Source organism: Lithobates pipiens, unplaced genomic scaffold (genome assembly GCF_037356315.1).
Source record: "Lithobates pipiens isolate NorthernLeopardFrog02 unplaced genomic scaffold, aLitPip1_a1.2 Scaffold_23, whole genome shotgun sequence".
Taxonomy (NCBI): Eukaryota; Metazoa; Chordata; class Amphibia; order Anura; family Ranidae; genus Lithobates; species Lithobates pipiens.
Window position 1 is genome coordinate 109,847,567 of NW_027507785.1, and position 15,371 is coordinate 109,862,937.

Genomic DNA, 15,371 nt, shown 5'->3' on the forward strand with positions numbered 1-15,371 from the left:
TTCAGCTGACTTTTTCAGCGGACAGTCTGACGAACAAAGTCTTACGGAATTTCCGTAAGACAGTCCGTTCAAACTTGGTTTTGTCCGTCCAAACTTGGTTTCAGCGGACAGTCCGCTCGTGTGTAGGCAAGTTGGACGGACTAAGTATGGCGCATGCTCAGAAAGGGTTTACACGGCCGAAGGTTGCATTGCAGTGTATAGGACGTTGTTTTTCTAGTCCCGTCGTACGTGCTGTACACGTCATCACGCACGCTTTCAGCGGACTGTCTGCTTATCGTGTGTGGTCAAGTCCGTTCATGCTAATTTTGAACGGACTGTCTGTCGGATTGTCTGCCGAACTTAGTTGGGCAGACAATCCGCCCGTGTGTACGCGGCCTTAGATAGCGCATGCAAGTAGATTTCGAGATTTTAATTTTAGGCTGAACTTCTACTTTGAAGTCTGGTTTGGGGAGTTCAGTAGAGTCCAGTCAATGAGCAAGATGGTTCACTGGCACTCATAGACCTTGGCTGATGTTCCTTGTTTAAAGGGAAAAGAAGAGCACTCTAAACTACTGATGCAGCCTTCCTTTTCTGGTGTCTGGGAATGTCTGAACAATTTATTTAGTCAGCTAAATTAATTGTCTAATTGTTCAATGAACCACAATGCCTCTAATTCAAAAATCATTTATAAAAATAATTTAACTGACTTATTTATTCACAAATTCTTTTGCCTATGCAGAAAATTCTTTGAATAATACCACAAGACCTGTGTAAGTATAGACTGCACACCATCAAAAATAAATAATTTATTCACAATAGGTCACTTACAAACACCAATAACAGTTTTATTAATATGTACAGACACTATCTTTTGCAGATATATGCCGATGAGATTGAATACAATAATACATTTCCCATTTTGTAGACATCCTAACCAATTGGATCTAATTTGGCAGATAACAACCTGTGTTTGGCTAACTAGACCTGTGAATCTGCTCAAATTACCTAGTGAATTTGTTTAACGTTATGCCAATACAGCAAATTAAAATGACCAAATTTTGGAGTGTTAAGATATCCAACAGGGTAGCAATTCAATAATTGCACACAGAAAAATCCAAAAAAGATATGGAGATTATAGTTACTGTTCCACAAATAGTTGAAGGCTTTAAAACGGTTATTGGCCAGACTCCCCCAATATGGCTGTCAAACACTGGGAGGACTCTAGATGATGAGATGTAAAAACATGCCTGGGGGGTGGCCAAGAAGGTGTTACCTTATTCTTATCAGTGGATTCGTTTACAGACCTATGTGTTTATTCAAGCATTGCCTCCAAGACTAGAAATGTTTATCTTAAGATTATCTGGGAAATTATTATTTATTTATTCTAATATACATTAAATTCCCACACTACAAACTGTTATTTGGGTATGGCTTACATTATAAAGCACACATTTCTAAAATATTGATTACAAATGAACAAATCGTACTAATATTAAGAATCCTTTTTCCGGCACTGGGCTATTTTGTCAGGATAAAACATTTTTATTTCCGATCGACATAGATACATTGCAACATTGTGTTACCATCTAAAGCAGGGGTAGGCAGTCGGTTATATAAAAAAAAATTCAACTTCACACTCTCAGTCACAAAATGCTGTAAACGACTTAAAAAATAGTAGGAAATGAATATTAAGCTTTTAAAAATCAAAGGTAGGTGGTAAAGTAAATGGTAACTTACCTTATTCCAGAAGACGTGTGTTGCGAGGCAAGTACGGTAGGGTGGATATTATATGCCAGTAGAGCGCTTCTGCAAAAGGAACAGTTGGAAATTAAGTGTGAGGTGATAGCAGTCATCTTAATAAAGTTCTCTCAGATCAGCCCCAATTCCTGCACCTTTACACCTCAGATCAGCCCCAATTCCTGCACATTCACATCTCAGAACCACCCCAACTCCTGCATCTTCACACCACAGATTACCCCAAGTCCTGCACCATCACATCTCAGATTAGCACAATTTCCTGAACCTTCACACATCAGATCACCTCATGTCCTGAGCCTTCACACATCAGATCACCTCATGTCCTGAGCCTTCACACATCAGATCACCTCATGTCCTGAGCCTTCACACATCAGATCACCTCATGTCCTGAACCTTCACACATCTGATTGCCTCAATTCATGTACCTTCACACCTCATATCACCCCAATTCCTGCACCATCACACCTCAAAAGACTGTGCTGGATGGGTCTTTGCTGCGGCTCCAGGTGATGATTGCAGCCGCAGCAAAGACATAGAACCCATCAGCTTTTCCCATGTTGTACAATATGCTTGAGCACAGGGCCCCACCGCAGTGCCTGTGATCGGCATATGCACTAGAGCAGCAGAAGCTGTAACTCAATGTCACTTCCCTAAGCCAGCACCACAGATGGGGAGGGAGTCACGAGCCAGCAAAATATGCTTCACGTACCATTTGTGGCACACGTGCCAGGGGTTGCCGACCCCTGATCTAAACTTATATATTTATAAATATGTCCATGATAATTATAGTTGTAATGTCTATTAAAATAGTTTATAACCCATTAGCATGTAAACAGTCTTTTTCAAGGAATATGGTCCCTTGCATAGATATTTAGATATATTACGACAGTGTCATAAGGTCTTTACCTTATGATCTGCCACATAAGAGTCCATGAAACTGACTTATTTTATTGGAATAATTTAAACTAGCGAAACAGTAGACTTTTGCAAGCAGTTGATATCTTTGCGTGGGGGTCTTATATCATTTATTCTCCCAGCACTGAGACCATGGCAAGCACTGGACACACAGGTTGTTAATTGTTTTGTCCACAACAACGCAGTGGACTTCTCCCTATACAAGAATTTCTTTCCTGTCCACATTTGTTGATTGCCAAATATAGCCCAGCTTCAAGGTCATAAGAGGTCTGCTGCAGGTGTGTGTAGATAACCAAGACCCCATTGTCCAGGGAATTTGTTCTGTAAGCAAGCTCGATCTAACCCACCTGGCAATGTCTTCCCCTTGTGCTGGTTAAATGTTAATAGGACTCATGCCTCTAGTTTGGTTAGAAAATTCCTATAATCCAAAATTAAAAATTATTTCATATATATATATATATATATATATATATACACACGCCAATTCAAGCAGCGGAAGCGGCATGGCTAGGTTCCAACTCACCGGTCTGATACGTTCGTTCCCTCTAGTGCCAAGGCATTGTCACTTTTAAGTAAGAGGCCATTTGGCTATTTTTGCTTTTTATGTTATTTTAAATAAAACAATATTATGCTATGGTCCGGTTCTCTCCATATTTTTTTCTTGAGCAAACGTGGATTGAAACAACATTTCTGGTACACCTAAGCAGAGTTTCCCCATCAAGGTTGGCAGTTCCTTAAACCTGCTAAAGCATCACTTGAGCTTCCTTTTAAACAAAGGGGTCAAGGTGAGTCGGTGAGTATGCTACTTACCATAATTCACCGAGTGACGTGTTTGTGCATTTCTCATAAGTGGTGACAGGACACAGGATTTATCCCTACTTCAGCTTCACTATTTTTTATGTACATGGACATTTTCTATATATATGTTCACTGTTTGAGTTGATTCATTTCATCCATTCAATGTATATTGCAGCATGTATTGAATAGTAAGATATCTGTGGTATTATTACGCACTAGAGCACTTTATTGTTATCATTTAAGGTTATTAAGTACTAGAGCACTTTACTGTTATTATTTAATGTTTATTATATCCAGCGCCCCCTTATCACTTACAACCTATATATATATATATATATATATATATATATATATATATATATATTAATAATAAACAACAATTTTACACTATACTATTTTTTATATTGAAAACAGAACAGGCCTCATTGCTCTATCTATGCTCATTGTCCAGACGCAATGTTGTCTGTAGCTTATGCCTGATTGTGGTAGACCCATTAAACATGATGTGCCTTTGGAATAAAAATATAGATACCATATTATCTCTAAATATGCAACACCTCACAGTGTATTTGTAACTAGTGTTAGTTTATATCTGTAGTTCAAGCTTAGACAAGTCAATTGTTTGTCTAGTGTTAATATATGCTATATACGGAAACTAGAATAAACACCAGCTTACACTTTTTTCAGAGTATTTTATTAAAACAGATATTAACTGATGCGTAAAGCATAGCCATATTACAAAACAAAGCACTTTATATGCTTTACCCACATTTTAAAGAAGACTTGAAAGCAGAAATGCAATATATGCTGTTCTCCATTTAGAATCTATGCTAGTGGCTCAAGATGTGAAGTATTTCATGAATTCTTGAGCTGTTTTACCATGTGTTGCTGTGCCACGTGTGCTAAAGGATGCGTTTTTTTGCCTTGTCTAATGAGAATGAGCATTTTAGGCACAAATTGAACAAACATAATGGAGAGCAATATATTCTACATATATGCTATTAGAGTATTGTTTTTTTTGGTATATCAAGTTAAAAAAAACACAACACTTGCTCTCATTCAAAGCAGTGGTGGTCAACTTGTAAATAACAGAGGGTCTCAAGTATGATTCTGATACATCTAGAGGTTCCCTCAACAGTGGTGCATTGTATCGAGTTATTCAAAATGAATTGACTGTAATGCATCACATTACCCAAAAATGTTGGTCCCTTCTGTTTACAACACTGCAATGCACACTGAAGAGAAAATTGTTGTCATTGGCTGCAATAAATAGCCTCAGCATTGCTAACAGTGACCATAATAATGACCCCAAGCACTGCTGCCCATGACTGCATGAGTAACCACCTCGGTGACTGTAAAAATAATACCCAGCATTGGTGCCAGTGACCGCAATAATAAATACCAGCACTGATGTTAGTGACCTCAATAATAGTCCAAAGTATTGGTGTCAGTGACAGCAGTAGTAAACCTCTGCATTGGGGTCAGTGACCCCCACTAAAAAACACCGGCATTGCTGTCAGTGAAGCAACATTAACCCCTGGCATTGGTGTCAGTGACCACAGTAATATTCCTAAAGATTGGTGTTTGTGATCGCAATAACACTGCAACCGACGACATTGGTGTCAGTGGCAGTGCTGTTAACCTGTACTTCTGGTGCCCAGTAGAAATGATAATTTATCCCCGCAACCAGTGGTCAGTGGCAGTCTTTTATTACCCCCACCCCCTTTCTTATTAATGGTCAGTGCAGTGGCAGTGAAATTTAACCTCTCAGCTTTGGCAGTCAGTGCAGTGGCAGTGAAATATAACCCCTCCCCATTGGTGGTTGATGCAGTGATAGAGAAATTTAAACCCCCCCAGATTTGGTAATTGTGATGAGAATATGAACTAGGAACCCCAAAAACTGGTGTGAGACAGGGCAGCCATGTTGTTTGGAATTCATATTCAGCCATGAAATGTATTTTTTTCGCAGCAGTGACTCCCCTTTAGGACATGGCTACATTAGGACTTCATCTTATTCATTTGAAAAACTTTAAGCTGCATTCCAGAACATCCTTATTAGCCTATTGAGAGGACACCATAGACCTTCCCAACCCTATTCACTAACTTCAAAGCAAAGCAGCTCAACCACTTCTGCCCCAGAAGATTTTACCCCCTTCCTGCCCAGAGCACATTTTACAATTTGGCACTGCACTGTTTGGTAATTGTGTGGTCATGCAATGCTGTGGAAATTTTTTTAAAAATTATATTTTATATTATATTATATTTTAAACTTGTTGTTACAGAAAAAATACAATAAACTCAATTTTAGTCATACATTTAGGCCAAATGCATTCAGCCACGTCTCGGGTAAAAATAAATAAATCAATAAGCATATATTTATTGGTTGGCGCAAAAGTTATAGCGTTTACAAACTAGGGTACATTTTAAGGAATTTACGCAGCTTTTAGTTTGAGTTGAGTTGTGACTGGGGTGGAGGTTCACCTTCTAGCAGGACAACAACCTTAAACATACAGCCAGAGCTAAAATGGAATGTTTTAGTTAAAAGCATAGTCATGTGTTAGAATGACCCAGTAAAAGTCCAGACCTAAATCCAATTGAGAGTCTGTGGCAAGACTTGAAAATTGCTGTTCACAGACACTCTCCATCCAATCTGACAGAGCTTGAGCTATTTTGCAAAAAAATTAAAAATAAAAAGGGCAAAAATGTTACTCTCTAGAAAAAAAAAAAAAGACTTGCAGCTGTAATTACAGAGAGAAATGGTTCTACAAAGTTTCAACTTGGGGGGGGGGGGGGTGGGGGGGGGGCTGAATACAAATGCACACCACACTTTTCACATATTTATTGGTAAAAAAAAATTGAAAACCATTTATCATTTTCCTTCCACTTCACAATTATGTGCCACTTCTAAGGTTAGACACGGATTGGTTTCTCTGCAGAAATTAGACTGATTTTGCACTCTCCAGCTTTAGTAAATAAACCCCATTGTACTGCAGCAAGAGTAGTGCGTGCACTACTTTTAAAATTGGTTTACTAACTGACTCAGCTTGCTCCAGATGTGGCAATACGGAGTCACTGATATATCTATTATGGCGATGCCCTGAAACTCCAGAGGTATTGGGCAGAGGTCGTCGGTATACTTAATGGGATTTTAGATCTGAATCTCTCAGTGGATCCTCTCTAATGTGTCTACTGGGCTTGATATCTCAGTCCTTAAACCACCAACATGGTTTACTGTGGTAAGAGCACTCTTTATGGCACAAAGACAAATTGCCATTAGGTGGACCTCTCCTCATCCGATGACTATATCTGATTTGATCTGAATAGATCAATTTTCTATGAGAGGCATGTTTTTTTTTAAAGGAGAAATGTATCCAAGAGCTTTGATACTATCTGGAAACCGTACAAAAAGGATTTCTGCCTTTCAAAGTCTCATAGAGCAAGGGTGTCCAAACTTTTTTCAAAGAGGGCCAAATTTCATGAAGTGAACATACGCGAGGGCCGACCATTTTTTGAACCATTAAATTAAATGCGAATTAAAAATTTTATGCAAAGTTTATTGCAAACGGCATACTATTCATTTCATAACACTGATGACAATATATGATGATATATATATCTTCTCTGCTCAGGTTAATGATGAGCTCAGGCGTGTTATGTTTAAAAAATATATATATAAATATCTCTCTTTCTCTCTCAAAAGGAAAGGAAAGGAACCGCATTCCAGTTTGATGTGGCCCCCCAAGTATGTCCATCTGTGGCCCCCAAAGCTCGAGCGTGTTATGTTTTTTATGCTTTTACTATATCAATCTTCTTTAGCCTGACAAATCCGGAGTGCCGCTCTCATTCCTAGTAGGAGTCGGGGCGTGTGGCTGGGTGTGTTCACAAGTCTATGTGCCCGAGCCCGCAAGGAAGCTGACAGCGCCACCGCCAATCACAGGCACTGTGACATTTCCCCGATCTCTGCAGAGATCGGGAATAGTGAAAGTGCCTGTGATTGGCTCTTCGTGCTGTCACCTTTATAGTGGCTTGGGCCCACAGACTTGTGAACATGCCCAGCCACACGGCCCGGCTCATACTAAGAATGAGCGCGGCGCTCGGAATTTGTCAGGCTAAAGAAGATACATTAACAGCATAAAAAACATAACACGCTCAAACCTTGGGGGCCACAGATGAATATATATGCAAATTCCAAGTGGGGGCCACAGCCAACCAGAATGCAAGCCGCAAATGGCCTGCGGGCCGGACTTTGGACATGGCTGCCATAGAGGAATCCTTTTCGTACTTTATCAAATCATGGATGTGGGCAGCAACTCCTACTCTAAATCTCTGGCCAACCCAATTCCTATCTGGAAACCGTGGCTTGACCACATGGATACGGGATTGAGTTACGGGGTACGATTCTCAAAATGTGGACATATGGGAGGAAGGGTAATGGCCTTTTTTTTTTTGCATTTTTGGGTTTGTTATGTTATAAATATTTATGAGTTGATGTCAATGTTCATCTTTGTTTTTGTGTTAATGCTGTTGTGATTATAAAAATTTAAAATAAAATCGGATATACGAAAAAAAATTGAATGCAACCGAATCACATGGCACTGTGGTACCCGGTGATTCGGTGCAGGCAAATGCACTGCATTTGCCATCTGCGCTTGGGGTGTCGTTAGGAATCACAGCAGATTGCACATCCAGTGCGTTTGGAACACAGTGTGGAAAATGCACACAGAACATGGGCTTGCCGCACAGATGCTCAGAGCATTCAGTCCTCATAGTGTCCTATACCTTATTGTATAGTACAGTTTGCAGTTTCAATTAGGTGTTAAAGCTGTGTCAGCTGTGCTGTCTTTCAAGTCAATCCACAAAGGGTGCTCTGGAAAGCCTTGTATTTGTTTATTTGCAAAACAAATATTGTAAATAGTTAGGAAGAAAGATATAAAACAATAGTTCAAAGACTTAAAAAGGTAAAATAAAAACCATCATAGTTTTCATTTATTGACCAATTTACACCTGTGAATTTAGTCTTGCTAGTATTTTAGCTTCTTAAAAAAAACAAAAAAAAAAAAACTACGCTACATTTATTTTACCTTACTGATGTAGCTATTTTCTGTCAACTTAAAATTCATCACCTAAATTTGGATTATTGATTATCTACATAGCAAAATTAAAAGGTTATAACAGAATGATAGATCTTTGTAAGGAGATGCATAAATGCAAGCATTTTGCAAATGTGTCAGACTCAGTCGAGGACTGGAACACCCAGGAAACTTCAATACAAATTAGCAAATCTCATCTGTCACTAGAACAGTCTTGTGCTAAATACATAAAAAAAACAAAGTCTACACAGAATACATAAAACATTGTTTACTGCATTAGCTGGTAAACACTGCATAAATATTTACTAGCAAACAGGAATTATGGTATAAATATTTACTTTTATACTTTGTTATATTGAATGTTTTTATTTTGGGGGATATGATGTTGTTAAGACTATTGCATTATGGTATGCACCCCAAAACTCAAACACGTGTGTGTATACTGTATATATATATATATATATATATATATATATACATACACACACATATATATATAGTATACACAAACACTCACATATATATACATAAAACCATTCTTGTTCATAAAAAAATCCATTCTTGCAGTAGGGCCCCCTATACTGCATGGGTAAATGCTCACTTAGTCTAGGGGTAAAGGATTGAGTTATAAATACCTACAGGATAGGTTCACCTTTTTATTAAAAAAATAATAAAGGCACAGTTTTTTTGCCAGGGCATTTTCTTTTTTAGAACTGGAGACTGAAAAATATTGCACCCGCAATCAACAGAGTGCGGGTGAAGTGTCAGGCTCCTGCAGACACTGCCTACAGTTCTATTGCCCGTACTTCTGTATGGCTGTCATTGCAGAGCTGTAGGCAGTGTGAATGAACTACAGGTGTGCTGATAGGTGTGCCGGCTGCAGTGGTGGATTGAACTTGTAGTTTATATATTCACAGATACCAATAAGGTGCTGAACATGCTACATGTTGCAGGGGCCACAAACACCCCATGTGTATTTCTAAATACTGATGCCGAAAAGGCCTTCGACCAGGTGAACTGGTCATCCATGTTTGCAGTTCTCAGACACGTAGGTCTAGGAGAAGTAATGCTCAATAGGATAGCTGGAATATATTCCAACCCGACAGCCCAAGTGAAGGCAAATGGGGTCCTGTCGGAGCCCTTTCCAATGACAAACGGGACAAGACAGGGATGCCCATTATCCCCCTCTCTTATTTGCCCTCTCTTTAGAACCTTTCCTGGCCACAATCAGATTTAACCCAGATATACAGGGGGTGACTGTCTTATGCTGATGACTTGCTCTTTTCACTTACCAACCCAAGAGTGTCCCTGCCAAACCTGCTTAGAGAATTTTAGATCAATGGGAAACGATCTAACCTAAAGATAAACTTCTCTAAATCAGAGGCTATGGGAATATCAATACCACCGCGTGTGCTCCCCTACCATACGATCAAATTTCCAGTTTAGGTGGACGTCCTCCACCCTGACTTACCTACGGACTAACATCCCACCCAATCTTTCCTGCAAATATGAGAAGAATTCCCCCCCTAGCAAAGAGAAAGGTGCTTTTAGACTAATTGCACAAGGGGACTCACTCTTGGTTTGGAAGATGTAACTTGCTGAAACTGAGCATATTGCCAAAATTTCTTTACCTCTTCCAAGCCTTATCGATTAAAGCACCTCCTGCATACTTTAAGCAGGCGCAAGCTTTATTTACCCACTTTGTCTGGGCACACAAACAACCACGAACCCCATGCACCCAACTCTCAATGCCAAAACACTATGGAGGTTTAGCGCTACCTGATATAAAAAGGTACTACCAAGCAATCCATTTGGGCAGGGTTATTGATTGGAGTCGCCACCAAGAATCTAAGTTATGGGCATAAATAGATCATCAGAGTACCATCCCGCTGAAGACCATGCTGTGGTGCAGCGACTCGCTATCAATGGAGACAAAATCACACCCTCTGATAGGCAATACCCTCCATCAAGGCTTGCAGGCTGCATTACAAAACTCCCCGACAACCAAAATGTCGCCATTAACCCCAAATTTTCCCCAGGAATAACACCCACACAATTTTAGACAATGCGGAACTCTAACCACACCACAGCCTCTCAGTTTGTAATACAAGGTAGAGAGAGAAAAAAAAAAGAAAAAAAAAAAGGAGTAATACAAGATAGATGGCCCTCCATCCTAGAACTTATGAACCCTACAGGTCCATTCCAACTTGAGTTTTGGAGTGTTGCACAACCGCACCACTTTCTTCAGACAATTCCAAACCCACAAAGCTACACCAGACCCATGACCACATTCGAAGAATACTGTTCAGACAGAGCCATTACCATGGGTTCTTTCCAAAATGTATTCACTCCTAAATACACCGACCCAGCAGCCACATCTTTCAGGCATTGCAAAATGGCAAGTAGATCTAGATCGCACCTTCACAGCACCTCAAATTCAAAACATAATAAAATTCTCCCTCAAGTCTTCACTATGCACAAAAATACAGGAGACAAACTATAAAATTCTTATGAGGTGGCACTTAACACTTAGTCGCCTGCACGTTATCTTTCCTGACGCACCAGAACACTGTTGGCGCTGCTGAGAAGATAAGGGAACAATGCTACATATATTTTGGTCCTGCCCTAGGCTGACAACATTCTGGACAGCGGTCCGTACAATATCCCAAAAATTTACAGACTTTCAGATCCCGAACAACCCAGCATTCTTCCTACTGCACGTATCGACTTTTTCCCCCAGAAAATATAAAAAGTCCCTACTACGCCACCTGACAAACGCAGCTAAGTCCTGCATTCCCTTACTTTGGAAACAACAAACTCCACCGACCACAGCAATGTGGCTGCGGAAAGTGGAAGATATAAATAAAATGGAGCATCTGATACTGACAGCCCAAGACAGACAAGAAGCCTATAAGAAAACTTGGACTATTTGGAACATGTTTATATACTTGGAAGAAGGTAAAGCCCTCTTTGGAACCCGAGTTACTATTAAAAACAGCACACAGATAAATTCATCCGAAAAAGGAGGGGAGGGGGCAACCAAAACATGTTAAACCCTGTATATGGTGTAAAATGTTCTAAAAGGTGAACTCATCCTTTAGGCCTGGTTCAAACCTATGCAGGTTGCTGTTGATGCATATTTTAGGAGCATTTTGCATTTTTCAATACACGTTTTTTGATCCATTGAAGCAGGGGTAGACAGCCTTTTGAGCACAGTGTGCCGAAAAGTGTTTTCAAATTAATTGAGCGTGCCAATTTTCTAACAAAAAATTTCAACTTCACACTTTCAATCACGAAAAGGATTTTTTATAAAGTAAATGCTGTAAACTACTTTTGTAGTGAGAAATTAACATCCTGCACATCTCCCCACCACTGTACTACCCTGCACATCTCCCCACCACTGTACTACCCTGCACATCTGCCCCATCTCTGTACCCCCCTGCTCATCTGCCCCACCAATGTTCCCCCTTTCTCATCTGCTCCACCACTGTACCTCCATGCCCACTGAACCATCTTCTTATCTGTCCTAACACTGAACTTATCTGCTCTTCTGCCCCACCACTGCAACCCCCTGCGCATGTGTTCCAATGATGTAACTCCTTTCTCCTCTGCCCCACCTCTGTACCCCCTGCTGCTCTGCCCCACCACTGTAACCCCCTGCTCATCTTTCCCACCACTGTAACCCCCTGCTCATCTGCCCCACTACTGTACCTCTTTCTAAAAAGGGGTCATTTGGGGGGTATTTGTACTTTTCTGCCATGTTAGGGTCTCAAAAAATGAGATAGGCCGTCAGTACTTCAGGTGCGATACATTTTCAGATATTGGCACCATAGCTGGTGGACTCTATAACTTTCACATAGACCAAATAATATCCACCAATTTGTACTTATTTTTACCAAAAATGTGCAGTAGTATAAATTTTGGCCAAAATTTATGAAGAAAAATTACTAATCTGCTAAATTTTATAACAGAAACAAAGAAAAATTCATATTTTTTTTTACAGAATTTTCAGTATTTTTTCTTTTATAGCACAAAAAATAAAAAACCCAGCGGTGATTAAATACCACCAAAAGAATGCTCTATTTGTGAAAAAAAAAAGGACAAACATTTCATGTGGGTACAGTGTTGCATGACTGAGTAATTGTCATTCAAAATGTGAGAGCACCGAAAGCTGAAAATTGGCCTGGATATTAAGGGTGTTTAAGTGCCTAGTGGTCAAGTGGTTAAAAAGGAATGACTTTAACAGGAGATAATATGTATGTGGAATACATTTATGTAACACCTCAGAAGGTCCCAGGGATTCCTAACCTGTTCAAGAACGTTAATGCATTCTATGAAAGAGAAAGAAAGATAAAAAAACTTCTGCCTTAATTAAAAAATTAATGTTACTGTAGATATAAGGTTTAATCATTGTTTTATCATTTCTTTCATTTGAAAATCAAAAATTCGATTCTGGCACAAAGCATTGCAGTTATTTGCCAATATATATATATACACACACACACAGTATATATATTTGTTTTTTTGTTAAACTTTTCAATATAAATAGGTATAAAAATAGATACATATAAGCTGCTTTGCCAAAATGCTTTAAAAGACAAAGATCATCGTTAAAAGAAGCATATGACACTGTTGATTCAAACTCCGCTATTTCATCATTTAAAGACTTCCCATGCTGAAAAGATAAATTATGGATCAGAAGAAAAGGAGCCTGGCTCCTTCTTTGGGACCAGGCCTAAAGGGGATAAATGAAAATTTATTTACCACCGACCCACATCCTTAACACCCCAGCGGAGGGATGGGTGAATGAAACGCTTCTGTCTGAAGCTCTCATCATAGCCAAACCATGCAATGGCACCAGAATGGCGGTATGCTTCCGCAAATATATCTAGGTGTTGAAACAATCCTGGGCATTTGTCAGGAAAACTTTCACCCATGACAGAAGCAAAAATACAAAAGGCCTGCAGCCAGTTCTGAAAAGTCAGTGGAATTGCCCTCCTCCTATCTTCCTCAGACCTGTCATCCATTCTTTTATCAGATTTTAGCAAAAATTCCTTAAATGACGGGAGCAATGACAAAATGTCTATGAATTCTCCCTGCCAAATTTTTTCTTTGACTGCTGTGGATAAATGATATCCCAAAGGGGATAATTCACAAGGGAGGGCGTCTTTAAAACAGGATTCAGAAACCATAGTTTTAATAGGTAGAGGTATAGTAGTATCAGAGACAGAAACAGAAATATATGAAATACTGGTATCCATAGAAACATTCTTACTCAAAGGGTTAATACTCACTGCAGTGGCGGGGTTACCTTGTGAAAAAACATCATTAACTGGTACAATCAAACCACCTGCGCCACCGCCACTCCATACATTGCCAATATTAATAGGCTCACCCATTTTTGCAAGTACATTGGCTAAAGAACCAACTGCTTTACACAATTGTAATAAATTCAAAACATTTCTCTCACCAGAATTGGTTCATGCTAACAGACTGCCCTGATGTTGGTACCTCATTTGATATGCCCGCAGGAGCTAGCTGAGATGATTCCATCATGGCTCTGTTAGATGAGAGAGACCTTGCCTGTTTCACCTGTTCTCTCACAGGACAAGAGGGAGAATCTTCCATTCTCAACCTTTTTCCCATGTTACCTTTGCAACCTCTCTTCTGGCCAGCAGGGGGAGCCTTGTGACTGACAGTCTCCATTACTTCAATGGGCACAGTCTGAGCATGCTCCATATCAGTTGAAGCTAAATCACAGAAGGGACCGCATCTTCCTCTAAACACTGCCTCAACCACTCTGCCCCTCCACAGCTCTCAGCTTTGTGGTTAAGACAGTGCAGTAACTCTTCCATCTTTCAGGTAAAGCTGCTGGAGCAGTGCAGGGGTCCGTCTTCGGCAGGGTCTACTCAGGTGGTGAACGGAGCGGGAAAGTCGCTGGCTTATATAGACACAGCTCGGCTCCATCCCACCCGATTTAGCCAATCGGGACCTGTTACCATGCCACTGGACAGTCTTCCATCACCTGGGGCAACCTAAAAGAATAAGGGAGAAGGGAGGGAACAGCCTAACTAATGCCCTATGTACTGTCCTATGGAGCCCCGCATAAGCGCTAGGGGCTCATTCATCAGGGTAGAAGAACAGAATGTACTACACAGTCACTTGTAATGCCATGACTTTTTTGGACCGCAGTGGCCACGGCTACTTAAAGTAGTATTAATCCCTCAGCATGTCTTTGTTAAAAAATTATTTCCCCAACACTTGCAATTTACAACTTGAAATGTTACTAGCTCCTGCTCTCTCAGCATCCTGTATTCACAGAAAAACATTAACAGTGGACAGTGCAGTTTCCAGCCAATCTGTTAGCTTGGAGAGGGGGGGTGGGAGATGCAGGGAAGTTCCTTGCCATTCTAGCTATGGGGCTGGGTGTTTCCATTGATGCACACAGACAGGAGACATAACTCTAGTCCCTGCATGTAAGTGTAGCACCGGCTCCTGAAGAGCGCACACTATGTTTTTATAAATTTAAGGTTACAACTGAACTACAGTTTGGTTTGGGTGAAATTGTCTAAATTTGGACCTCAGCATTAGTCTGACTGAACTATGGGATGTTCAGCCTGGCCACGGGGGGGGGGGGGGGGGGGCATTGTCTCTTCTGGTAGGCATGGAACTACAGTCTGGTTGGGTGTTTTAAGATTACTCTCTCTAGGAGCCTGCACAGTGGGAGCGGCGCTCTTGCTGAGCTTTCTGGGAGAGGGTACTTAAGATGCGGATTGCACGTTGTTTGGGGTTCCGGTCCAGAAGGATGTGCTGACTTCATGGTCCTGGTCC

General features: G+C 40.3%; 1 protein-coding gene across 6 annotated transcripts in view; it reads right to left on the reverse strand.

The window, feature by feature from the left end:
- The window catches only part of IQSEC1 (IQ motif and Sec7 domain ArfGEF 1), a 1,458,014-nt gene that overhangs the window by 849,425 nt on the left and 593,218 nt on the right, over positions 1 to 15,371 (reverse strand). For all 6 annotated transcript variants that reach the window (XM_077452165.1, XM_077452166.1, XM_077452179.1 and 3 more), the window contains exon 3: positions 1,717 to 1,785. In XM_077452165.1, coding sequence (XP_077308291.1) covers positions 1,717 to 1,785 — 69 coding nt within the window. The remainder of the gene's footprint in view (positions 1 to 1,716; positions 1,786 to 15,371) is intronic.